The sequence below is a fragment of the Ursus maritimus genome, unplaced genomic scaffold (assembly GCF_017311325.1).
Source record: "Ursus maritimus isolate PB19 unplaced genomic scaffold, ASM1731132v1 scaffold_19, whole genome shotgun sequence".
Taxonomy (NCBI): Eukaryota; Metazoa; Chordata; class Mammalia; order Carnivora; family Ursidae; genus Ursus; species Ursus maritimus.
In genome coordinates, this window is record NW_024424341.1 from 45,982,800 (window position 1) to 46,008,141 (window position 25,342).

At 57.5% G+C, this 25,342-nt stretch overlaps 2 protein-coding genes across 10 annotated transcripts; both read left to right on the top strand.

Annotated features, from left to right (window-relative positions):
* The first annotated feature begins 404 nt into the window (after window positions 1-404).
* On the top strand, window positions 405-7,041 carry SYT5 (synaptotagmin 5). Of its 6 annotated transcripts, none has more exons than XM_040633826.1 (9): window positions 405-502; window positions 1,586-1,709; window positions 2,276-2,448; window positions 4,052-4,171; window positions 4,285-4,452; window positions 4,799-4,966; window positions 5,256-5,373; window positions 5,637-5,770; window positions 6,439-7,041. In XM_040633826.1, exons 2-9 carry the CDS (start codon window positions 1,631-1,633, stop codon window positions 6,637-6,639), a joined length of 1,161 nt encoding a protein of 386 aa, XP_040489760.1. In that variant the 5' UTR covers window positions 405-502; window positions 1,586-1,630; the 3' UTR covers window positions 6,640-7,041. The 6 variants fall into 6 exon arrangements, with proteins under 6 accessions (XP_040489760.1, XP_040489759.1, XP_040489761.1 ...); XM_040633825.1 differs by lacking the exon at window positions 405-502 and adding an exon at window positions 1,306-1,337; XM_008709799.2 differs by lacking the exon at window positions 405-502 and having other exon boundaries at window positions 1,517-1,709; window positions 5,259-5,373.
* A 3,865-nt stretch (window positions 7,042-10,906) lies between these two features.
* Window positions 10,907-20,675, top strand: TNNI3 (troponin I3, cardiac type). 4 transcript variants are annotated; one of them, XM_040633822.1, is made up of 20 exons: window positions 10,907-11,039; window positions 11,123-11,211; window positions 11,493-11,635; window positions 12,004-12,097; window positions 13,380-13,537; window positions 13,815-13,997; window positions 14,156-14,281; window positions 14,386-14,508; window positions 14,664-14,790; window positions 15,406-15,520; window positions 15,683-15,757; window positions 15,847-16,144; window positions 17,309-17,460; window positions 17,677-17,706; window positions 17,839-17,920; window positions 18,357-18,398; window positions 18,695-18,826; window positions 19,214-19,303; window positions 19,824-20,000; window positions 20,539-20,675. In XM_040633822.1, exons 2-20 carry the CDS (start codon window positions 11,127-11,129, stop codon window positions 20,620-20,622), a joined length of 2,316 nt encoding a protein of 771 aa, XP_040489756.1. In that variant the 5' UTR covers window positions 10,907-11,039; window positions 11,123-11,126; the 3' UTR covers window positions 20,623-20,675. The 4 variants fall into 4 exon arrangements, with proteins under 4 accessions (XP_040489756.1, XP_040489757.1, XP_040489758.1 ...); XM_040633823.1 differs by lacking the exon at window positions 17,677-17,706; XM_040633824.1 differs by lacking the exon at window positions 20,539-20,675 and having other exon boundaries at window positions 17,677-17,689; window positions 19,824-19,961.
* Window positions 20,676-25,342: the final 4,667 nt, after the last annotated feature.

Genomic DNA, 25,342 nt, shown 5'->3' on the forward strand with positions numbered 1-25,342 from the left:
GAACTTAGAGGGTGGGGTGATGTCTGGGGCGGATTCACTGGAGACTTTCAGGCTGAGTCTTGTGTCTGGATATCTGACTACTTGGGCCTCCAGAGAGAGGCTCCGGGGTCCTCGGATCAGGTATCCTGGCGGCGGTGGGGGTGGGGAGAGGGGGCCTGGATGCCAGACAGCGGGACCAGAAAGCAAAAAATCCTCGGGGACCAGGATAAATATCCGTGGGCACCCTAGTGGTTCCTGGTTGGGGGCGGGACGAGGGGCGGGACGGGGCTCTCCCTGTACCCGGGACCTAACACGCACGCGCACTCACACACACACACACACACACACACACACACACACACACACACACTCCCCGGCCGGCTCCGCTCAGCCGCGCCCCCGCCCCAGCGATCTCGGCAATCAGCACCCAGGACAGCGCCACCCGCCAGGGTGCGGGGGCGGGGTCCGGGCGGGGCCGGCGCCTGGGTGTCTCCTGCGAGGGTCCTGTCCAGCCGCCCAGCAGGTAAGAACCTCTGGGACGCCCTCCCTAAACGCCCTCCTCATCTCCATCCCAAGAGAGACGGGGCGTGTGTGGGGGGGGGCGGGGGGTACTAGGGAGGGACCGACATAGGGAGTGGGACGACTGGAGCCTGAAATGGGGAGATTGGGATTTAGAGACAGGTGTGGAGACAAAGAGCAGAGGGGCGGGAGGAGCAGGCAGGGGGCAAGACTGGGAGACCCCTGAGTCACAGACCAGACCACAGGCCGAGAGCCAGGAAGACAGAGACAGGGGCGCGGCGAGAGGCCGGGCGGGGGTGGGGGGAATGGACAGAAATCGCGAGTGGAGAGAGAGGTGTGGAGGCCGAGGCGGTCACGAGGACAGGTGTGAAGACAGAGCTCGGGATGCGCGGGAGAGACAGCAGGCCGGGAAGGATGTGCGCCACCCCCATACTCCCCCCCCGCCCATCCCCACCCCGGGCAGTGGCAGCAGGGAGACCTCGGCGAGAGCGGGGAGGGCGGGGAGCCCGAGTCTCTGCCCGCAGGGCCAGATGTGCAGGGAGTAGCCAGCCGAGGGCGCGTGGACCGACGGGCGAGGCTGCCCTCTCCCCACGCTCGCTCTGCGTGGGGCCGGGGCTGGGGTCCTGACCCCGCGAGGAGCGAGCCCGCCACGCCTGGACTCTGCATCTGTACGTCAGCCCCGCCCGTTGTCTTGGCAACAGCCCGTTGCCAGGGCAACCATCGTAGCTCCCGCCCCGCCCTAACCAGCCACCCGTTGCTCGGGGCAACCCAGGGCCCTGGTTCCCACGCCCGCCTTCGCCCACTTCCGGTTCACGCCCGTGGGGACGAGCACGGAAGGGGTAGAAGTCGGCGGGATTCCTGGGGGGCCTTGGAGGGCGGGGGCGTCCCTGTGGGATGGAACTAGGTCCTGGAGCCCACCCCCGGCGCCCGCCCTCCGTCGCGGGGAGGCTGACACTACAACCCCCAGTATGCCTCGCGGCTCCTGGCTGATTCTTGTGCGGCCGGTCGCCCAGGGTGCCGATGGGAATTGGAGTTCTTCGTTGTTCGGAGGCTTCAGTGAATGCACGGGGTGGGCGTGGGGGGCTAGGGCTCTTGGGTGTCTCCACAGAAAGGACCGTAAGACCCCGCCAACATGTTCTCGGAGCCCCCAACCCCAGGGACTCCAGCGCCCGACACGCCTCCTGACTCGAGTCGCATTGGCCAAGGCCCTGGTGAGCGAGCCTCGGGGCCAGAGCGGAGGGAAAGCCCGGCTGGGATTCTCAGGGGCGGGATTCGGACGGGTGTATTCGGCGGGCGGGCGGGAAAATCCGGGTGGCTTTGCAGTCGGAATCCTGGGCTTGACTCTTAAGTGAAATGGAAAAGGAACAGGTTTGCAAGAAAATCGAGAACCAGATCAAAGAGTGTGGAATGGAATGGGATCTAGGACTGTGAGTTGGAAGGGAAGTTCTACCTCTGCCTTCTTTTAAAGATAGGGAAACTGAGGCTGGGGGAGGGGCATGGCTTCCAGACGCGTCAGGGGTTGAGCAGAAATTAGAATGGGGGTGGAAGGGGCGGTGGAATTAACAGGCAAGACAATCTGGAAGGTGTCCGGCTAGAATAGGGCATCAGATTGCTTTATAGGTGAGCGCAGTTGGAAGGAAAACACGGCAATAAAACGGAATGGAAATGGCGGGAGGGAAAACAAGGCCAGAATTCCAGCTTCCACGTGTAATTGGGACTGAATCAACCAGCTGGCTTCCTAGGGCCTCAATGAGTGTTGTCTCCATGCCCTCTGCAGTACCCCCCTGGGCCCTGGCCGCAATCGTTCTGGTCTCAGGCCTCCTTGTCTTCGGCTGCTGTTTCTGTGTCTACCGGAAGCGTTGTCGGAGGCGGTTGGGCAAGAAGAGCCAGGCCCAAGCCCAGGTCCACCTTCAGGAAGTGAAGGAGCTGGGTCGGAGTTACATTGACAAGGTGCGGCCTGGCCCAGGCCCTCAGCCCTGCCCCGACCTGCACCCTTGGCCCAGCAGCCTCAGTCCCTGTTCTCTTCCCTCCTAGCCCACCTTATTGGCTCATCTCCTATGGGTGTTTAGCCCTGACCTGGACCCTAGGGACCTGGAGATGGGCCGAATCTAGTCCCTGTTCGTGAGAACCAGTCTGGTGGGGAAGTCAGACACTCACACAGACATTCACAAGACAGGGTGGCATGTGCCACATTAGGGGCAGCACAGAGCATATGGGGGCACCACCTGATAGCCTGGACAGTCCAAGCATGCTTCCCAGTAGAGGTATCTTCTGTGCTGAGACCCAAGGAACACATAGAGTTCGCCACAACTGAGAGAAGGACATTGTAGCTCGAGGGAAGAGTGTGTGCTGGGGCCTGGAATCCAGACTCTGAGGCATTTCACAATAGCTGGAGCACAGATGACAAATATACCGCACTCTAGAGTGGGTGGCTGAAGAGCTCAGTAGTACCCACGCCACGGTAGCAATTGGGAACCATAGAAGAGTCGTGCTGAGCAGAGGAATAGGGTTGCATGGGTGTTGGAATGAATCCTCTGGAACCCATGTGGAGGACAGATTTGGGGCAAGGAGTCCAGGGAGGAGGCTGGCATAGCAGCCCCCAAGAGAATGAAAGAAACATATGTTGGAAGAGGCCACTGGAGTGGAGAATGAAAGCTTACAGGTCTGAGTGCAGAGTGGAATGGTGTTCACCTGGGAGCCAGGAAGTTCTAGGTTTCCAACCCAGAGCAACCATTCCCCAGCTCTGTGACCTGGGGGAATTCACTATCCTTCTCTGAGCCTCAAGTGTGATGCCATTGGGGAGGCCCGTATTTCCCTTCCTCCCTAGTCGACAAATAGCTGTTGTAATGATCACCTATCAGGTGGAACCTTTAGGGTCCGGGTACCCAGCCACCATCCCTATCACTCAAGCCAGTGACGTCCAAAGACCACCTGCATGAGACTCACCTCGGGTTCTTGTGGAAACACAAATTCTGAGTCTTGCACCAGACTTACCAAGTCAGACTCTCTGAAGTGAAGGCATTTGACCGCGTTTCTCAGGGGAATTCTGATTCACGTTGAATTTTGGAAATTAGTGGCTTAGGTTAAGGAGAACTCTTGTTCTAGCTTAGAATGGCCAATACAGGGTAAAGATACTATTCCTCCTCCGTGTTTTTCTGTGGCAAGATCACTAATCAACATGTCAGTTTGGACAACCACCCCATACATTCATGAGCATGTGAAATAAAATCTTCTGAATCCTTCTTGTAGGCAACAAGATGTTATCAGCACCTGTTTTCCTAGTCTAGGCATGACAACACCCTGCATGTGTGTCACAGGGTCTGTTCTCCCCCATAGCAGACATCATTAGTCAAACTTAGACTAAGTATTGCATCTGTATTACTATGACTAGTCCCTGCCTGTGGCAGACAACACTAGTCAAACTCTGACTCTGCTTAGCCTGTAAGTGCTCAGAGATAGCCTGAGGGATCAGTGAGTCTCCCTTTGCTTCTGGGCCTGGAGGATACCACTAACAGGGGAAAAGTTCACCTGTCCTTGCTGCTGGCTCCCTAAGGTACAGCCAGAAGTGGAGGAGCTGGAGCCAGCACCATCTGGGCCAGGGCCTCAGGTGGCCGAGAAGCATGAGCTAGGACGACTGCAGTACTCACTCGATTATGATTTCCAGAGTGGCCAGGTGGGTGTAGAGGGGGGAGGTGCTGTGGAGGGGAGGGTCCCAGGGTTCTAGCCCCTTTCTAGAGAAGGCTCCAAAAAGGAAGCTAGGACTAGAGTCCCCTTATCACCTTTTAGCTGCTGGTGGGCATCCTGCAAGCTGAGGGATTGGCAGCCTTGGACCTGGGTGGCTCCTCCGACCCCTATGTGCGGGTCTACCTCCTGCCGGACAAGCGGAGGCGGCATGAGACCAAGGTGCATCGGCAGACGCTGAACCCACACTTTGGGGAGAACTTTGCCTTCAAGGTGAGCTCCTGGCCTCTGTGCCCCAGGCTTGGCAACCTGTCCCCAGTCCCTGGAACACTGTGGGATGACCCGTTCGGCTTTTTTCTGGAGGCAGTCACAGCTCAGGTAGCAGCTACAGCTCTGGGGACTATCACACTGGACCCAGGATTGTCCCCATGGGGCACTGCTGACCCCTGGGCTGTTGCTTTGTCCCATTTGGGTTCCAGAGACTTCCGCAGAGCTGTTCCCTTGAACCCTTGCTGCCCAACTCGCCGCCTTCTACTTGGATGTGCTATGCCCCACTTTCTGTCTCTCTGACTTCCTACTCCCCACCTTGTGCTCTCTTCTCTGTGGCCCCCTCATCTAGGTCCCCTACGTGGAGCTGGGGGGCAGGGTACTGGTCATGGCAGTGTACGACTTCGATCGCTTCTCCCGTAACGATGCCATTGGGGAGGTGCGAGTCCCCATGAGCTCTGTGGACTTGGGGCGGCCAGTGCTGGCCTGGCGGGAGCTGCAGGCTGCTCCGCGGGAGGAGGTGAGCACGCGTGGCCACGCCCCCGCGGATGGGCCCGCCCACTGCGAGCCTGGGCCAATCAGATCACAGGCTTCCTGGACCCTCGGGGCTCGGGCCATTCCACCTTGCGCAGAGTGCTAGTCCCAGGGGCTCTCCTGGTAGGTCACCATCTTCACTCCTCCTTGGATTGTACCACTGTGGTCTTCACTGGACCATTCCATTCTAAGGCGGCGGGGGGAGGAAAGAAAGGTCCGAGAAGGGATGGATGTGAAGCAGGGGCTCTGGCGAGGAGACCCTCTCTGTCTTTTAGCAGGAGAAACTTGGTGACATCTGCTTCTCCCTCCGCTATGTTCCTACGGCCGGGAAGCTCACGGTCATCGTCCTGGAGGCTAAGAACCTGAAGAAGATGGATGTAGGGGGGCTCTCAGGTGTGTGGGAAGCAAGGGAATGGTGTAGGGGCGAGGGGTAGGCTCTGTAGCAAAGGTTCTGGCAGTTTCTGGGTCCTGAGAGTCCCTGGTGGAGACGGAGGTGCAGACTGCCAGGGAGGATATAGACTTGCTTTGGACACAGAGAGACCTGAGGGGTGCACAGGGTGTCTGTGTGCTGTTCCAAGGAAGATTCTCATGCATCCTCCTCAACGTGATCCCCTGTGCTCGGCGTCGGGAGCTGTAAGACCCCTTTCTCTGCCCAGATCCATATGTCAAGGTCCACCTGCTGCAAGGGGGCAAGAAGGTGCGTAAGAAGAAAACGACCATCAAGAAGAACACTCTGAACCCCTATTACAACGAGGCCTTCAGTTTCGAGGTGCCCTGTGACCAGGTGCAGGTGAGCTCAGACCTACCCGAAGCCCCTGTCAGAGCAGCCCTTCCCCCAGAGTCCCAGGCCCTTAAAAGCCCCCGTTGCTAGGGGAAGGGAGACTCCTTAGCAACGTTTAGAAGCCAGGTCCTGGGGGCCTGAGGTTGTGATTCCAAAGTCAGTTTCCTCTTATGAGGACCAGGGCGCCCAGCCCCCAAGCGAGACCATGATGCCCCGCCCCCAAGGGAGACCAGGCCTCACCGCTCCGGCATTATGGGTACTAAGGAAAAGATTTCTCCACAGCTCTTCAGGAACAGGGCCTAGGCAGGATCCAGGCCTGGCTCCTCCACCCATTTCAGAGTCCTGAAGGTTGGCTGTCCCTTAGGACACTGTTCCCTAAGGAGACTCCTAACAACCCCTTACCAATGGGGTCCTGAGGGTTTATCTCCTTTGAAATCTGATGCAGAGGAAGAAAGAGTCCAGAGCATCCCTCTAAGAGAGGCTCTCCCCTCTCTCCCCTCCCACCCCCTGCACTGTTGGAGTCCCCTGAGAGGCCTTAGCACAGGGTGCTAACAAGTCCCCCTAGACCTCTGGTTGCTAGGGAGAGGGTCTCCTTGGCAATGATACCCAAGCCCCTCCCCGCCATGCCTCCTTCACGAACTCTCCTGTCTCTTCCCCCCTGTCCTTCTTGTCTCTAGAAGGTACAGGTGGAGCTGACCGTGCTGGACTATGACAAGCTGGGCAAGAACGAGGCCATTGGGAGGGTGGCCGTAGGGGCTGCAGCCGGGGGAGCTGGCCTGCGGCACTGGGCAGACATGCTGGCCAACCCCCGGCGGCCCATTGCCCAGTGGCACTCACTGCGGCCGCCTGACCGAGTGAGGTCGCTGCCTGCACCCTGATCCCCACCTCAAGCCCCTTGCCAAGCCTGGACTCGGCCCCTGACCTCTGACTCCTGGCCAAAGCCACACCCAGGCCCACCTTTAAGCCTTCTCAGACCACTGACCACCCCCACCCCACCCCAACCTGACCCGTTCCTGCCTTCCCATCCTGCATTATACCCATCAGGGTGACTTGCCAACTCTCCCACCAAGCACATACTCAGAAGCCCCAGGGACCCCTGGGGGAGGGGAGCAATCTGGCCTCCCCCAACCCCAGCCTCCCACTCTCTGCTTTGACAATCAGTGAGCCAGCCTTCACCCCCCTTCGCTCCCAGTGCCCCTCTTCCTGCACAGGATCACCCTCTCCTGTCCCTAGTCGGATTCCTGCACCACTCCTGGGACCAAATAAATACTCAGCAACTTTGGTGGCCTGGCCTGGTGCTTACTGGTGGGGGTGGGCAGGGCAGAGCCCGGGGGCCCAAGAGGGTGAGATCACCCAAGGGCAAGGATAGGGCTGCCCATCCTAGAAACACACTGAGGGAAACTGGCCCACCCACCCACCAGCCATGTATTCACTTATTTGTTCACACACCCCTCCGAGCCTGGATTTCTTCATCTGAAAAAATTGTGGTCATAACAATACCTCCTGTATGTTTGCTATGAAGAGTCCATGAGAATCACTTATGTGCTCACGAATTTAATCTGCTCCTGCACCCATGACTTCCATAGATTTTCATACCCATATTTTCCTCCCTTCCTTTCTTCCTTCCATCATTCATCCATTCTATTTTCCCTGAGGCCTTCAGTGTGGCAGCTTCTGTTGGATGCTGGGAACCCCAAGTTGATGCAGATCCAGACTTTGCCCCTGAGCGACTTACTCTAACCACAGAAACAAGGTAGATATGTAGAGTCTGGGAATAAGATTCCCAGAGACTGGGAGAAAGGACAGAGTTACGCTGGGAAAACCAATGGTTTCACCTCTTCTTTTAACAAATTCTGCCTTGTAGTCTGTGTCTAGTAAAGACAATTATATCATTGGCTTCTCCCTCCTCTCATCCCAGACAGGATTTCAGGTGGTAGACAAAGGATCATGAAATTTGGCAAGAGAGCTCTCTGATCGGGAGGTTAACTGGAAAATGAAGCAAAATGTTCCCCCATGTACTAAAGAAAGGGCAGAGTATTAACTTGCACTGAGCTTCCTGGTAGTCAATGGGAAAAGGGAAATCTGATCAGTTACACAGGTTGTGATGTCTATGCGATTTAACAAATTTCTTCAAAGGGATGCAGTAATTTCTCATGTGTGAGTGAGTGAGGGGACGTCTTTATGAAAACAGCATGAGGTATTACTGTTATTACTATTACTGCTACTCCTGCTAACAATAATCCTCACAACAACCCCATGAAATAAACATGATTATCATTCCCAGTTGACAAATGAGGAAACTGTGCTTCAGAGAAGTAACATGACCTGCCTAGGATCATACAGCCAGGAAATCTGTCTTTTTTTTTTTTTAATTAATTTATTTATTTGACAGAGAGAGAGACAACCAGTGAGAAAGGAAAAACAAGCAGGGGGAGTGGGAGAGGAAGAGGCAGGCTCCCAGCGGAGGAGCCCGATGCGGGGCTCGATCCCAGAATGCTGGGATCATGCCCTGAGCCGAAGGCAGACGCTTAACGACTGAGCCACCCAGGTGCCCCAGGAAATCTGTCTTTAAATCTGTTCCGAGTTAGGTGATGGTATTGGGGTCCCTGGTTCCATGTCTCAACAAGAGAACTGACAAATGAGAAGAATAAAGCCATTACAAATGGTGGTCCGTACTGGGCAGTAAGCTAATGAGAGCTGAGATCATTTAGAAAGGGCAGTCGGGGACAGCGTTCCTAAAGAGGTAATGTTTGAGCTGTGCATTGAAGGACAAGAAGGAACGAGGCTGGCAAAGATGAGGGGGAAATACACTGGAATATTATTCAGGCATAAAAAGGAATGTTTCTACTGATTCATGCTATGGCATGATGAACCTTGAAAGCAAGACTGTAAGTAAAAGAAGCCAGACACAAAAGGCCATATATTGTATGATTCCATCTGTGTGAAATATCCAGAATAGGCAAATCCATAGAGGGAAAAAAAGTAGATTTGTGGTTTGCAGGACTAGGGAAAGGAGGAAATGGGGAGTGACTGATTAATGAGTACAAGACTTCCTTATGGAATGATGAGAAAGTTCTGGAACTAGATAGTGGTGATGGTTGCACAACATTGTCAATGTACTAAATGTCATTAAACTTTATGTTGTGTATTTTTTACGACAATAAAAATAAGCAAAGATGAAGGGGAAGAGAATTCCAGGCAAAAGGAACCCTAAGTTGCAAAGGTCCTGGGGCAGGAACAGGCTTGGTGTGTTCTCAAAACAGCCAAGATGCCAGTGAGTCCTGCAGGGTGTGCCGAGACCTCAGCTTCACCCCCCAGTGCCCAGAACTGTCCTCAGAAAGGGGGTGGACCCCCTTCAATCCATCACACCACTGCCAGCTGCATGTTACCGTTCCCAATTTACAGAGCAGAAAACTGAGGCACAGAAAGGGTGACTGACTTGTCTAAGGTTGCAGAGCTGGAGGAGATGAGGCAGAGAGCCAAGCCTCCTGTGATGGGTGCTGGGGCTGATCTGGAGATGTGCCTCACTTGAGTCCCTGCCCTTATGGACCTCAAAGACAAGTTAAGTCACCTGGTCGAGGTCTCTCAGACAGCAGGTGAAGGCAAGACAGAAAGCCAGTCATATCTGACACCGAAAGCCACATTGTCAAGCATCCTGCCATCTGGTCTGAATATAAAGTATTGGGAGTCACAGGGTGTAGACTGTTGTGGCCATTCTGCTGGGAAGACAAGAGCAGAACTAGGAGGAAGATCCCCTGCTGGATTTGGACATTTCCAGGGACAGTGGCAGGAGGTAGGGGGTGGGGAGGGAGTGGAAATTGGAGGAGCAGAGGGAAGAACACAAGGAATTCAGATGCAGAGACCAGAGAGGACTTGATGTGTGCCGTCATCAACTTTCTTTTTTTTTTTAAGTTTTTTTTAAAGATTTTATTTATTTATTTGAGAGACAGCATGAGAGAGAGATCACAAGCAGGGGGGAGGAGTAGAGGGAGAAGCAGACTCTCGCTGAGTGGGGAGCCCGACGTAGGACTGGATCCCAGGACCCTGAGATTATGACCTGAGCCAAAGGCAGACGCTTAACAGACTAAGCCAGGTGTCTCTTACCAATTTTCTGAAGCTCTACTGTGGGTCTGCCTGTTTCCATGGTGTAAATAGTCCCAGTGTGGCTGATTTCAAGATGCCAAAGTGAATTCACTGAATATGGAGTCGAGAAGAAATGCCTATTAGTATACTATCATATAGTAATATAGTATTCCCCAGGGTCAGGATGAAGGCTCCAAAATTTAAGGTAAAGCTGACGACACAAAACAAAACAAAACCACCAGTCATCAAGATAAATAGTATTTTAATACAATATTCTTAAAAATTAAAATTAACGTAAAAAAAGAGATCCATGGTGGGTAAAATCTAAAAAATTTTAAGACAGGGTCTGACCCTGCCCTTGGACCACTCTGCTTCATCCTAATCCTGGCCCTGTTTCTCATAAAATTTTACTTAGAAAAATAGAACAGCCAGTGGTCTTAGTTTGCCAATTTGAGTTTTTAAACTATTGCGTTCAAATATTATTCCCTTCATTTGGGTACAACTGATGTAAAAAACCTTAAGACCATCAACAACAGGAAAGTATAGTAAAGTAAGAAGTGATGAGTTTTGAGTATATATTACCTTTATTTTAATGTAATGCATTTAATTTCAATTCAATTTTAGTAATTAATACAACAATTTAATTTTTAGTAATGACTGTGCCTAACAGCCAGGTTGCGAAATTACTGGCACTTGACCAACCAGGGGCCAGTGCTAGCTAGCCCCAGCCCTTCGCCGCATTTCCGCCTGGGTGTTAGAACCACGGTGTGAGGGGGAAAGGCGACCCAGAGGTCTAGGCCGCGTCACTTTAACGTGAATTAATCAAGATTCTGTTCCGTTCTAGGTCAATTTGAGTCTGCCCAGAGCTCGCTCATCCCAGAAATGTGGATCGCCCCAGGCTCCTCCCCAGACTCCCCTGGCTCCGCCCCTTCTCCGCCTGCGCCGTCGTCATGACAACCGCGTCCACGCACCCTTCCCTCCCGCGAGCGCGCCCATTGGCCAAAAGTTCGTAGCAGGCCCGTCTCGCTCGCTTCCATTGGTCAGTTGATCGTGCCGGAGCGAACCTGCGTACTCCCATTGGCTGACTGGTTGAAAAGGAAGGGGGCACGGGTAGTTGTTTGTAGGGGGTGCAGAAGAGCGGCGCAGCACCGAGCAGGGAAGGAGGGGGCGTCCCGGAGTCTTTGGAAGGATAAAGGTGAGGGGGTGTCACATAGAGAGGGGCATGGGTAGGCGACGCAGAGACGGTGCCTGGGGATTCCCAGGATGTCTGTTCTGCAGGGCGATGACCACCCCGGCAGGTTCGGGCGCAGGCTTCGGCTCCGTGTCCTGGTGGGGCCTGTCCCCGGCGCTGGACTTGCAAGCTGAGAGTGAGTCCCCCACCCAGGACCACATCTGACAAGGCGGCTGCCTTCCCAGCCTAGCAGGCGGCGCGCTAACGTTCTCCGAGCCTCCAACGGTGGAGCCGCCTCTCACTGGGCGGCCCAAATGGCCTCTGCGGACTACGAGTCCCAGAATGCTTAGAGGCACAGCTCCCTGGGGAACCTAGGCCAGGCGTGCGGGTCCTGCTGGAAGTTGTAGTCCATCGTTCTGGGGAGGCTGCAGGGGGCGCTCTTCAGGCCACTGACCCCAGCCTGCGTCATCTTGCCAGGTCCTCCTGTGGACACAGACTTGCGGGACGATACAGAGCACAAGACCCCCGAGCTAGATGTACTGCTGCTGGGCTCCGTGGATGGGCGGCACCTGCTTCGGACCCTGGCCCGGGCCGCGCTCTGGCCTCGCAGAAGGTTACATGTGAGCTGGGATTCTGGGGTCTTGCAGGGAGGAGGATGAAGATGAGAGCCCAGATTCCTGAGTCCTTGAGGGAGGAGGAGCTGGAGGCCTGGACTGCTAGGTCCGAGGGAGGTAGAAGCTGGGGACCCAAAGTCCTGGGTTGGGGACTCTTGGATTCAAGTGGGATAAAGAGCCTCAAGACTGGGTCTCCTGAGTAATGGTGGGGAGGAGGGTTCTGAGTGCCCAAACTCCTGTGTTTGAAGGAAGGAGACCAGTGTACAAGATGCCTGCGTCCTGTGGAGGGAGGAGGCTGAGGTCTTCCATTCCTGGGCCTCCTAGGGGCCAGGGACACAGATCTCAGAATCATTTTGCTCTGTCTATCCTTCCAGTTCTATGTGCTAGAGAATAATCTGGAAGCTGTGGCCCGACACATGCTGATCTTCAGTCTAGCTTTGGAGGAACCTGAGACGATGGGGTTGCAAGGTCAGTTGCAAGGACCCAGACATTCTGGCCCCCAGCCTCTTCCCCCTGCCCACAGGGATTCTGGCATTTCAATGGTACAATTAAACGTTTTGGTCATTGTTCCCACCTGTACAAAAATATACTACTTCCTAGAGCCATTGAGAGAATTCCAGGAGAAAATTCACAGAAACTCTCAGCACAGTGCATGACACAGGGTAAGCATTCAAAACCTCCCACCACAGGAGAGGGCCAAAAGGGATCAAAGGACTTCTTAAAAGGTAGTGAGTCCCCAGACGTGGGGAAGGTTTGGTGGAGCTGAGCTCAGTCCTTCGCAGAGCCTCCCTAAGGCCTGAGTGTCCTCAGTTAGAGGCATGAATCCCAGGAGTCTACTTGAGGAGGCAGCCCTGGAAGGAGAAGGAGGAGGAGGATTTGGGCGGGGAGGCAGAGATGAGTATCTCTGAGTGACAATGACTTAGGCTTAGCGCCTTGAGCAAAGTCTGGACTGAGACAGTCTGTTCAAATTCTGACTCCGCTTGCTGAGTGACCGGGGGCTACTCTCTGCCCCTTCCTGGGTCTACATTGTTTCCACATTGATAAAATGGAGTTCTTTTCCCATAGAGTTCCTATGAGGATTCAATTTAAAAAAAAACGCATAGCTCCTGGCTTATGATATAGACTCAGTACAACTTAGTGATGATAACTGTTATCACGATTACGGATGGTAGTTGTCATTAATAGCCCAGAGCATTCAGAATACATGGCACACATTTCACAGTGTGCCTTGCAAAAGGCGGAAACACCTGGATCTGTCTAACTAAAGGTATATGGATTCTATTTTAAGATTCTTAAACCACTAAACGAAACGATTTACATATTGACAGAGATACTTTGAAATAGATGTATATGTATATACAACTCAAGATATATAGTTCTCTTTTAAGATTCCTAACTAAAATGGAACAATTTAACACTACACTATTTTAACACTCATAAATCTCCACTTCCATCCCTATCTATATATAACTTTTTCTTTTTTAAGGCAAGGAAAATTTGAACATGAAATTCGGGAGTGGGCTTATCTGGAGGGTGGGGAGGACTGGGAGGAGACCTAGTTTGGGTGTAAGTTATACTTCGTGTTTGAGGGATGGATGAGGAGTTGACCAGTGTCCCTTATGGTCACATGACTATGACATAATAAGATTACTATAAAGAGGGTATGCGTCATTCACATGGGTCTCGTCTCTGGGTTCACTCCCCTGCTCCCCCCACTAATCCTCCTCTCTTCCCCCGCCCACCCCCCCAGAGAGGAGCGAGACCTTCCTGGAGCTGTGGGGGAACGCGCTGCTGCGCCCCCAGGTGGCCGCCTTCGTGCGCGCCCAGGCCAAGCGCCTGGCGCACCTGGTCCCGGAGCCTGACCGCCTGGCGGAGCAGCTGCCCTGGCTCAGCCTGGGTGCCCTCAAGGTGCCGTCACCGCCCAGGATCCGGATGGCCACGGGAAGAATGGAAATGGGCAGCCCAAAAGGGTTTTCGTTGATGGAGTTCAAGCCCCAGCTCCCTGGCTCCCAGTGTGGGATGTGACCTAGGGGGTGGCTTCCACGCTCTGAACTTCAGTTTCTTCATCTGAGAAATGGGAGAATGGTTCCCACACCCTGGGATGGAAGGGAGGGTAAAGCGGGAGAAACGGCTGTCCCTGCAGCCGCCTCTCCTTCGCTTTCTCCCCACGTGTGCCGGCCTGCAGTTCCGTGAGCGCGACGCCCTGGAGGCTGTGTTCCGCTTCTGGGCTGGCGGGGAGAAGGGGCCCGAGGCCTTCCCCATGAGCCGCCTCTGGGACTCCAGGCTGCGTCACTACCTGGGCTCCCGTTACGACGCCCGGCGCGGTGTCAGCGACTGGGACTTGCACATGAAGCTGCACGACCGCGGGGTGAGGGGCCTGGGAGGGGGGCTGGGGGCCCCATTTCTGGATGTGCAGGAGGTGGGGCTGGACGCTGGGGGCCGGGACTCCTGGGTCCGATGGAGGAGGGGCTGGGGCCTCATATACCAGATTTGCTTAGACCTCTGTCCATTGCTCCTCCTACCCAGGCCCGAGTCATCCACACTCGTGAGTTCCGTCGTTGGAGGGACACAGGCGTCGCCTTTGAACTCAGAGACCCCAGCGCCTACCACATGCCAAACCGGACCCTTGCGTCCGGTCGCCTCCTGAGTCATGTGCGTGTCCACTCCCTGCCCTGGCCAGTCCTCCTTTTCGGGGACACAGAAACCGGGGTCTCCAACACTGACCTCACCCGCCTCTTCTCTCCCTGCTTTCCCAGCACGGAGAGCGTGTCGCAGCACGTGGGTACTGGGGGGACATCGCCACCGGGCCATTCGTGGCTTTTGGCATCGAAGCGGACGATGACAGCCTCCTGCGGACCAGCAACGGACAGCCAGTCAAGGTGTGTGACTGGAGGTGCTGGGGCTGGGGGAGGTCCCACCTCTCTGTGCTTTCTAAACCCAGTCTAGAAATCCATGCTAGTGCTGGGCGTTGGGGCAGGGGTGGTGTACTCTAGGCCCTGCCTTGTCACCCTGGCTGCGACTCTTCTCTCCACAGACGGCTGGTGAGATTACTCAGCACAACGTGACGGAGCTGTTCCGAGAGGTGGCCGCCTGGGGGTGCCGGAGAAACACCCAGGGAAACCCCGAGCAGGTGCACCAAGACAAGGACGGAGGCCCCGAGCGTAAGTGTCCACTCAGCTCAGCCCCTTGAAATGGGAGTTGGGTGGTAAAGTGGGCACATCATCCTCCGGGGAAGAGTGGGACCCAGACCCCCATCCTGGGCTTCAGGTATTTCATATCCGAGTGCTTACCAATATGGTTTCCAATGTCTGAACAAGTGATCTCCTGTGCCTGACACTTTTTCTTTCTTTGTATTTCTCTGTTTCCTAAATCCTGACACCATGTTATGATTCTGAATTCCAACAGTAGAATTCTAATCCTACCTGCAGACGTCTAAGAGACAGAACATTCTAGCAAGGTGCTGGGTCCCGGCTCACCTTTGGAGAGACGGCCCCCTCCCTGCCTGCCCCGATTCTGGTCACGCCTCCTTGTAACCATCCCCCAACCTGGCTCTTCCTGGGTGTTTGGATGCCCTGTATGACCATGGGCCACCCACTTTTTCCCTCTCTTGAGTCTCCGTTGCCTAGTCTGTAAAATGGGTCTCTGCTTGCCAGGCTGACCGTCCCATAATTTTCCAAGAATCCATCTACGAGAAAGGATGAGAAAGGGCTTCAGGACAGGCAAGGAGTGCTCTCCAAGCTTTGTGTGTCTGCCTAACTCTGCCAGTTCTTCCCCAGCTGCCCCTGCCCCGGAATTCTTCACTGTGTACTTCCTGCCTCTCGGCTCTGCCCAGACCCTTCACCACAAGAGCTGCTACAAGGAACGGTTCCAGCTTCTCTACGTGGCCTGTGGGTAAGAGAGAGGTTCCCAGACTTCCCTCCCCCAGCTCCTCCTCCCTTACACCCAGGAATCCTGGCCCCCAGCCCCTCCTTAATCAGTGTCCGGATCCCCCAGCCCCACCCCTCCCTCAGGATCTGAAAGTCTCAGCATCAACCCTCCCTTTCGTCTGCGCAGGATGGTTCATCTTCTCAGCCCCGATCTCGGGGCCTGCGTGGCCTCCGGAGGACGCCTGGTGGTGGAATTAGCCCGGTGAGCCAGCGGAGGGCAGCGCAGGGCAGGGCAGGTCCAGGCTGAGGGCTGAAAGCCCGGACCCCTAACGGGCCCCTTCCTGGTTTCAGGTACCTGGTGGACCTGCGGCAGGAGCAGCTGCAGGGGTTTGCCACCCGGGTCGGGGAGCTAGCTCGGGCGGCTGGCTTCACTCCCCCGCCCCAGGCCCAGCCCTCCGAGACCTTCGCGCGCTTCTACAAGGCCCGGGACTCTGCTTGCCACCGCCCTGACGCAGCTGTGGACTCCGTGACTCCGCCCCCTGACGTCCTGGTCCTACCCCTTGAGGACCAGAGCCAGCCTCTCGAAGGCAGGACCCCGCCCTCTGAGCCCCTCCAGCTGCCCCCAGAGTCTCCAGCTTCACGCTCAGAGGTTCCGGCTCCACCCACAGAGAATCAGACCCCAAAATCAGGGAGTCTGACCCCACTCCCAGATACCCAGTCACCCATCTCTGACTTGTAAAGTCAGGTCCTGGGATTAAGCCCGCCTCTAGAATTCTCAATTACATTCTCAACAGGCTCAGTCAACTCCAGAGGCGTTGCTAGAATTTCAGATTACCTTCCTGGGATTCTATTTTCTGTTCCTAGAATTCTAGATTGTTCTTTAAGAGTCACGTATTCCACTCCTGAGACTCTAAACACCGCCTACAGAGATCCAGCCTGAGTCTCAGGCCTTCTGTGTGGTCTCCTTGTCCCCAGACGTCCTGTGTTAGCTGGGGGTTGGGAGAATCTGCTCTCCAGGGCCGGTCAACAGCCACACTGTCCAAGTAAAGAGAGCAGGGTCCTCTTCTTCGTGTGCCCATGTGTCTTTATGGTCTTCAGTCTTGTCTCCAGGGCTGGGAGGGGGATGAGCTAGGGTGGTCACGACAGGAGAGCTAGTGAGCTAGAAGTGGATTTCTCCATGCTTTTGTTGCCTGGGAGTCTGGGCCATCCCTGGATCCTCAAGTAAATCAACAAAATTTACTGACTGGCTGAAAGGTTTGGGATACAGAAACTGACCGTAGCTCCGATGGAGATTACAGTTTAGTGTGGGGGTGAGGCCCAGACTTCTGGGTCTGAGGGAGGAGGGGCTGGGGGCCTGGACTCTTGGGCCCAAGGGAGGAGGGGCTGTGGGTCTGGACTCCTGGGTCTGAGGGAGGAGGGGCTGGGGGCCTGGACTCCTGGGCCCAAGGGAGGAGGGACTGAGGGAGGAGGGGCTGGGGGTCTGGACTCCTGGGTCTGAGGGAGGAGGGCTTGAGGGTCTGGACTCCTGGCTGTGAGAGAGGAGGGTGTGGGGGTCTGAAGTCCTGGGTCTGAGAGAGGAGGGAAATGGAGGTGTGGACTTCTGAGTCTGAGGGAGGTGGAGGGGCTGGGGGCCTGGACTCCTGGGTCTGAAAGAGGAGGGGGCTGGCGGCTTCCCAGGCCGCCAAGGTGGAAGGGTGATCCAGCTGGAGCATGGCCCACCCCACCCCTCACGCGCTCTGGTTATCTCGCATCCTGGGCTGGGGGAGGAGGTGACAGCAGTATATTTAGTCTCAGTCCACGCCCCTTATCTCAGTGTCCCCAGCGAAGCCTTAGCAGCCGAGACGAGACCGAAGCCCCGAGGGCCTTCAAGGTCACCCCTGACGCCCCCTCACTGACTCTCCAAGCTCCCCTTACCCCTTCTCTGCCTCCTGCAACCCCTGGCCTGCGTCTCAGCATGGCGGACGAGTGAGTACAGCTTGGTAAACTTCCGACTCCAGAGGCCCGAAGCGGTGGGAGGTGGGACTGCGAAGCTGGACATGCGTGTCTGCAGGAGGGAAGAGTGGGAATCAGATCCCCTAGGCCTCGAGGGCGGGAGAGCTGGTGGGGCGGCCTCTGGGGTCCCTTAGACTGGACGGGACACTGGCCCACCATTAATCCCCCCCTCCCGGTCTCTCCCTCCAGGAGCGGCGATGCGGTGAGAGCGGGCATGGGGTAGGGGCGACCGGCAGGGGAGGGCGCAGCAGGGCAGGGCCTGGTGCGGGAGGCTGCAACCCCAGCAGACGGCGTGGAGGGGGACTGGGTGGGGGGCCCGGCGGTGACGCGACTCCGTTCCCCCAACCTCAGGTGCCCACCCCCCGCTCCGGCCCCGATCCGACGCCGGTCCTCGGCCAACTACCGCGCGTATGCCACGGAGCCGCACGCCAAGGTGAGGGCGGGGCTGCACGGGTCAGGGTTCAGAGTCCGCAGAGGTGGGCGGCTCCTAGGGATGGGGGCGGGGCCAAAGCCTCCGACGGGGCGAGGCTTTGGTCGTGGGCGGAGCCGAGGAGCACGCAGCACATCAAGGGCGGGGTTTTGCAGAGGAAGGGCTCGGATTGGTGAGACCTGCCTATGGGCGGAGTTCCGTTGCCCATGGGAACTGCGATTGCTTAGGGTATAGAGGGCGGCACCTAACCAGTACGGGGCCAGGATTGGTGGATGGGGATGAGGGGCGTGGCTTCCTGTAGATTCGGGGCTGGAGGTGGAGGCAGGCCCAAAGCTAGACCAGGTGTGAAGGAGTAGCTGTGAGGCCCCGCCCCCCCGCCGCCACCGTCCGTCTTCCATTCCCCGCCCTGATTGTTCCTTGCTTCATTCCACCCCGGCAGAAAAAGTCCAAGATCTCCGCCTCGAGGAAACTGCAGCTGAAGGTGCCGAAGGGCCTGGAGGGGGCGCCTAGGTGTCCTCAGGGGGCAGAGCTTGAGGGTTGGGAGCATGGGGGCGGGGCCTCCGATGGCGAGTGGGCGGGGCTTGTGGCCAGCAGCCCCGTTACGGGGCGGAGCCTTGGAACGTTGGACCCGACCTTGGAGGGGAGTGTCTCTGGAGGACAGCTGACCGGGCCTGGGACTAGAGAGAGGGCTGTCCTGGCCAGGGCGGCTTCCCCGGTGCGGCGCGGCTCTCATCCGCTATCCTGGGTGGGCTGCCGTCCCTGGTTTCCCCTCCGCAGACCCTGATGCTGCAGATTGCGAAGCAAGAGCTGGAGCGGGAGGCGGAGGAGCGGCGCGGAGAGAAGGGGCGCGCTCTGAGCATGCGGTGCCAGCCCCTGGAGTTGGCCGGGCTGGGCTTCGCCGAGCTGCAGGTACCCGCTCTCATCACGGACTCCTGTCCAGCTGGGGATCCAAGGTTCCTAATGTCCGGTCTTGCATCCTTGGGACTTACGGGTCTAGTCACTATCCCTTACTTCTACTGGGGACCTGGGGGTCCAGTCTCCCAATCCTTACCCTCAGGAGTTCAGAAATATGGCCTGCAGCTGCCTACAGTCTCAAAATCCAGAGGTTGATTTCTCCAGCCCCAATTCCGTCAGATTCTCAGGACTCCTGGCTCCTAGGACCCTTTGTTCGAGCTGCCCCAGTGTCCGGCTTCAAACTACTCTTCCAGGACCTGATGTCCAGACCCCCAGCCCCTCCTCCCTCAGACTCAGGAGTCAGGGTCGCCCCCATCACATACACCACAATTCCTTGACCAGGACTTGTGCCGAGAGCTCCACGCCCGCGTGGACAAAGTGGATGAAGAGAGATACGATGTGGAGGCGAAAGTCACCAAGAACATCACGGAGGTGGGGCGTACTGGGCAGTCTTGGTCTCTGCAGGGTAGGGTCTGGTGCCTTGCCCCCTTGCAGCTGCTCGTGGCTGCAGACACCAGGAGACCCAGGACAGCTCTGTGGGCCTGGAAGGGACGGGGCGGAAGAATGAGTGTAGAGTGGTTAGAGAAGGCTGTTCCAGGCAGAGCGAACAGCATGCAAAAGCCAGGAGATGGGAAAGCAGAAGATGTGTCTGGAAATGTGTAGCTGGAGCATCGCATGTTGATGAGTGAGCTCAGGCGTGGGTCAGGGAATTGTGGGGTGCACGCAGCTGGACGAGGATGTGTCAGTGTTTTGCAGAGAGGAGGCTGGGCAGATCAGGAAGGACTTACAGTTACTGGACGAGGCCCTTGGGCTTTTTCCCGAAGGCAGTGGGAGCTGAGCCTGGATGAGGCCTCCATAGGCTTGGAGAGAGATAGGAGGGAAATGTAGGGTGAAAGCATGGGGCTGGGGGAGGTGGGGGGGGGTCTCCACCTCCCCTTATGGCTGCCCCCAGATCGCAGATCTGACCCAGAAGATCTTTGACCTTCGGGGCAAATTCAAGCGGCCCACCCTGCGGAGGGTGAGGATCTCTGCGGATGCCATGATGCAGGCACTGCTGGGCGCCAGGGCTAAGGAGACCTTAGACCTGCGGGCCCACCTCAAGCAGGTGAAGAAGGAGGACACAGAGAAGGTGAGTGTGGCTCGGGCCAGGAAAGGAGGTGCTCAGAGGAGAGGGTGCGGGGGACAACAGTCCTAGGGCCTAAGCTCAGGGCAGATGGTACTTGGAGTTATGGGGAGAAGAATCTGGTAAGGGGTCCTCAATAGGAACTGTAGGAGGGGCATAGGAAGTGCAAGAGGAAGACGGAAGCTAGGAGGGGAAGCCAGGAAGTGCACTAGGGAGAAAGGAAGTAGCGAGGAGTCAGGAAGCATGTGAGGTCTATAGGATGTCCATGAGAGAGAAAAGTAGTGCATGGGGGAGACAAGAAGGGGAAGACGCAGAGTCTAATAGGAAGAGATGTGAGCAAGGAGGCCCGCAGTGTGTGAGGAAGACAGGATGTGCAAGGGGGCAAATGTGATGGGATTGCCTGAGGGGACAAGAAGTGTTCCAGAACCAGATCCTGGGATGGACACCCAAAACACAGTGGCCCAGCAGGCTGGAGGGTGGGCAGAAGATATTTGAGAGACTGTAGACCAGGGAGAGACCCTAACCCTTGACCCCATTCCTCCAGGAAAACCGGGAGGTGGGAGACTGGCGTAAGAACATCGATGCACTGAGTGGAATGGAGGGCCGCAAGAAAAAGTTTGAAGGCTGAGCCGGCCTGCCGCCTGTCCTAGCCCTGAAGAATAAAGCTTCTCTCTGAGCTAGGAGTGGCTGCATGTCTGCTGTCTGGGGGGTGAGGTGTGAGGGAGATGAGAAGACGGAGGGGAGGGCCCCCCAAAGCCACAGCACGCCACAGGAGCAGAGCTGGTCTGCAGTATGGGGCATTCTCAGCCCCTCTGCTGCACGGGGGTGCACAGAGAGGCCCAGACCAAGGCCCTAAGAGAGAGACACCCACAGACACAGAGCCAGAGACCCGCAGAGAGGGAGAAAGACAGAGATTCCTAGAAAGATGTGCAAAGCAAGGGGCAACGGAGAAGCAGATGTACAGCAGAAAGCACGGAGACGACTGCAAGAGGCAGAAATAGGGACCCAAGAGGGAGAACGGCAGAGACATGGAGAAGGACGCCCCAGAAAGAGTTAGAAAGACAGAGACACGGATCCAGAGCCAAGGAGAGACAGAAACAGGGTCACCGACAGACACCAACAGACGGACACCGAGAGAGGCAGATTCACAGAGACACGCACGGAAATGCAGAGACAAAAATGAGCGGGGAGACACAGGGAGTGAAAGACAGACTCGGAGAGATGCAGACAGAGCCTGAAAGAGACCCAGAGAGAACCCCAGAGAAATGCCCGGAAATAGGGAGAGACAGAGACAGGGAGAGGCAGGACGGGTGGCTGGCTCCCCTAGAGTTCAAGGTCATGGTGTGGCCGGGGAAAGGGGGACAGGAATACCAAAACGGATCAGTGTCAAATGGAGGTGGGGGAGCGTGAGGTCGCTGGGGCCTGACACCACACCCTCTCCCCTCCCCCGACCCACACCTGCTTCCCAGCTTTAGCGCCTGTTGTCACCAGGGTGGAATCCTGGTGGCAGACAAAAGGGTGGGGGTGGGGAGGGGGGAGACAGACACACGCAGACAAGAGTCACAGAGACAAAGGAAAGAAGGACACTGTCAGAGTGACACAGAAACCGCAACCAGAGCCATACAAGAGAAATTGCCCCTTGTACTCCCTTTGTCAATAAGTATTCTCCAGGGACCTACTGTGCGCGGAGCCCAGGGACTTCAAAGCATAGAGTACAGCCTGCTGTAAGGGAGGTGGGGAGCCCAGAGGCTGGACGTCACCTGACCCGGCCTGGGTTCAAGGCGGTACTGATGGGATGGAGGGGTCCCCGAGAAGCCAGGAGGTGCCAGGATCCTGAATGTGGAGCCAGAGTGGGGGCAGGGCAGCCTCTGCGCTGGGACTCTAGGCTGGAGAAAGGAATTCTCTGGCCCTCCCTCTCCCGTGGGGGGCGGGGCCGAGCCTCCGCTATAAACCCAGGGGTGCTTCAGCTCGGTCAGCAAGGCTCTGTCCCGCCGTTCACGGACTCTGCAGACCCAGCCTTAGGTAATGGTCTTGGGGTCTCCAGGGGCTTTGGACTTGGGGGGAGGACATGAGGCGTGGGAGACATGAGGGGTGTGAAGAGCTATGGAGGTGGAGGGGGCACAAGATGAAGTCTGGGGAATTCCGGGGAAGCTCAGGCTTTAGGGGGACTGAGGACAGAGGTGTTAGGATTTGGGAGTTACAGAGTCTGGGGTGTCCCAGAATATAACACCTTCAGACCTAGGAGGGCTGAGATCTGAGTCAGAGGGAATCTCAGGGATTGGGAGTTTCTGGGCTTGGACGTTTGATGGTCTGGGGGTCAGGACAGGGAGCCTCAGGCTCTGGGATTTGAGAATTGAGGTCTCCAGGTCTGAAGCCTTATGACTGGAGGTGTCAACATTTGGGGCATCATGAATGCACCTCTGAGCTTGGGCATCTGGGGTTAGGGGTCTCAAGATGTTGAGGCTTCAGAATGTAGGTGCCAAGACCTAGGGCATCCAGATCTGAGGCTGTCTCTGCCCAGAGTCTGCAGTCTCAAGAACTGGGGTCTCAGAAGCCGGAGACATGAGGACTTGCTTGTCCCCAGAAACCAGGGGCATCATCAATTGGGGTCTCAGGATCTGTAGGTCTCAGGATTTGGGGTTCTCTTAACCTGGGTACTGTAGGTCCTGGGGGATCTCAAAGATGCGATCCTGTCTATGTAGGGGTCAGGATGAGGTCTGTGGACAGAGTTGCTCTTGACATGTCCTGCCTCCTCCAAATTTGTGGGTCGTGGGGCAAGGAGGGGACAGGTGGGAAGACAACCAGCCAGGGGGGAGGGGGAGGGGTGGGAGAGGGAGCTGGTGTGACTAATTCTCCCAGGGGCCTCCCCCCTTGAATCCCTTCTTAGGAAATGTCCTCTGTTTCACCATGTACGACATCCCCCCGAAATAGCCTTTGGGGGGTGGGGCAGCTATTGTCTTCAGGCCACAGTCCCTTACCAAATACCTTCTCCTAATCCCCACTCAGATCAGGTTCCCATGGACATGTCAAAAGACAAAAGAGGACAGCTGTGGTGGTGGAGGGGCAGGGGCTGTGCCCCAACCACACCTCCCAGAGCCCTTTCCCTCTCAGGGCCCCCAGCCCCTCCTCCCTCAGATCCAGGAATCCAGCCCCTAGCCCCCTCCTCCCTCAAACCCAGGAGTCCAGACCCCCAGCCCCTCCTCCTTCAGCCCCAGGAGCCCAGTCCCCCAGCCCCTCCTCCCTCAGATCCAGGAATCCAGCCCCTAGCCCCCTCCTCCCTCAGACCCAGGAGTCCAGCCCCCCAGCCCCTCCTCCCTCAGACCCGGGAGTCCAGCCCCCCAGCCCCTCCTCCCTCAGATCCGGGAGTCCAGCCCCCCAGCCCCTCCTCCCTCAGACCCGGGAGTCCAGCCCCCCAGCCCCTCCTCCCTCAGACCCGGGAGTCCAGCCCCCCAGCCCCTCCTCCCTCAGACCCGGGAGTCCAGCCCCCCAGCCCCTCCTCCCTCAGACCCGGGAGTCCAGCCCCCCAGCCCCTCCTCCCTCAGACCCGGGAGTCCAGCCCCCCAGCCCCTCCTCCCTCAGACCCGGGAGTCCAGCCCCCCAGCCCCTCCTCCCTCAGACCCGGGAGTCCAGCCCCCCAGCCCCTCCTCCCTCAGACCCGGGAGTCCAGCCCCCCAGCCCCTCCTCCCTCAGACCCGGGAGTCCAGCCCCCCAGCCCCTCCTCCCTCAGACCCGGGGGTCCAGCCCCCCAGCCCCTCCTCCCTCAGACCCAGGAGTCCAGCCCCCAGCCCCCTCCTCCCTCAGACCCAGGAGTCCAGGCCCCCAGCCCCCTCCTCCCTCAGACCCAGGACTCTGGCCCCCAGCCCCCTCCTCCCTCAGACCCAGGACTCTGGCCCCCAGCCCCCTCCTCCATCGGGACCCCAGCTCACTCGCGTGTTCTCCGGTCCTCAGGTCACACAGGATGTCGGACGCCGAGGAGCAGGAATATGAGGAGTGAGTGGCGCTGGCGGGAGGGCTGGGGGAGGTAGGACGCTCTCCTAGCTCCAACACGTCTAACTCTACCTCTCGCTCTTTCCTTCCCACCCCTGCCCGCAGGGAGCAGCCCGAAGGTGAGTGGGGAGTGGGCGGGCCTCGGGGACCTGGGGACACGCACGCGGGAGGCGAGAGGGCAGCGCGCTCGCCCGCAGCCCCCACCCCCCGAGGTTGCGGCGCCCTTCGCTTGCCCTCTGCGCAAGGCCGACGGCCCCGCGGGGCTCCTAACCCTGCATTCTCGGCCCCCGTCCCCCTTTCCAGAAGAGGAGGCTGCGGAGGAGGAGGAGGAAGGTGAGGCCTGGCCCCCGCAGGTCTGCAGCCGGAGGCAGCCCAGCGGGGCCGGGTGGGGAGGGGGCGCTGGGCGGGGCGGGGCCGGCGGGCGCTGGGCTCCCGACCGCCCCGGCTTCAGGTCCTTTAACAGCCTCTCCCCTCTCTTTCCTCTCTGCCCCCCACACCCCGGCGTGGCCGCTCCCCCTCGCTCCCCCATCCTCGCTTCTCCCCTGCCTCCTCCTCCCCAGCCGCCGAGGAGCCGGAGCCGGTGGCAGAGCGAGGTAACCGCGGCTGCTTCGCTTCCCGAGACGGATTTCCTCGGGCCCTGACCCCTGCGAGGACCCCCTGCGCCCCCGTAACCCTCCCAGGCCCGGTCCTTTAAGCCCCGGAGAGCTCGCGCGCCCTCTGGTGTCCACGAAGGGAAATCGCCTCGCTGAGGCTTTAACCCTTTCCCTTCCTTCTTAAAGGGACCGACACCCAAGCCTTCTTCCCCAGCCTGGAGGAATACTTGTAGAAGGGTTGGATGTTTGCGGACAGGCACCGCGCCCCGCATCTTCGTCCCCGACCCTGTCATTTTTTTCCTCCATATACATTCAAAGGTTGGGGCCTTAGTTGCAGAAGGGGCTCTCCCTGGGAGTCTGGATTCCTGTGTCCCCAGGGGGGAGGGGCTGGGGACACCCAGCAGTGCTAGGTGTAAATGGAGAAGAGCAGGAGCTCTGGGTATGTAGAAGGAGGAAGGTCTGGGGGGTTGGACCCCTGGGTTCCCAGAGAAGTGGGAGGGGGATGCCCACACCAGTTCTGAATGTATATCTGATGCGTGTGAACCTCTTCCTCCTTTACGGCCACCCTGATTTCCCTTCCGCCCTCTTCTCCCCCGACTCATGCCTCTCCCCCAGAGCTGCTCCTGGGGGCTGTGGCTTGGAGGGGGGTTCCCTCTTCTGCGTATGTCAGGCCCACCCCCATGAACTCTTGCTAATTATGTTTTTGTATCTCCCCATTAGAAGAGGAGCGCCCCAAACCAAGGTGAGATCCTAGAGAGCTTGGGGGGG

Excerpts from the sequence above, each read along its gene's own strand:
- SYT5 (XM_040633826.1), top strand. The coding sequence starts at position 1,631 with ATGTTCTCGGAGCCCCCAACCCCAGGGACTCCAGCGCCCGACACGCCT. Across the intron at positions 1,710-2,275 it reads TCGCATTGGCCAAGGCCCTG|TACCCCCCTGGGCCCTGGCC; the intron begins GTGAGCGAGCCT and ends TGCCCTCTGCAG. Across the intron at positions 4,453-4,798 it reads GGGAGAACTTTGCCTTCAAG|GTCCCCTACGTGGAGCTGGG; the intron begins GTGAGCTCCTGG and ends CCCCTCATCTAG.
- TNNI3 (XM_040633822.1), top strand. The coding sequence starts at position 11,127 with ATGACCACCCCGGCAGGTTCGGGCGCAGGCTTCGGCTCCGTGTCCTGG. Across the intron at positions 14,791-15,405 it reads CAAGGACGGAGGCCCCGAGC|CTGCCCCTGCCCCGGAATTC; the intron begins GTAAGTGTCCAC and ends GTTCTTCCCCAG. Across the intron at positions 19,304-19,823 it reads TCACCAAGAACATCACGGAG|ATCGCAGATCTGACCCAGAA; the intron begins GTGGGGCGTACT and ends GGCTGCCCCCAG.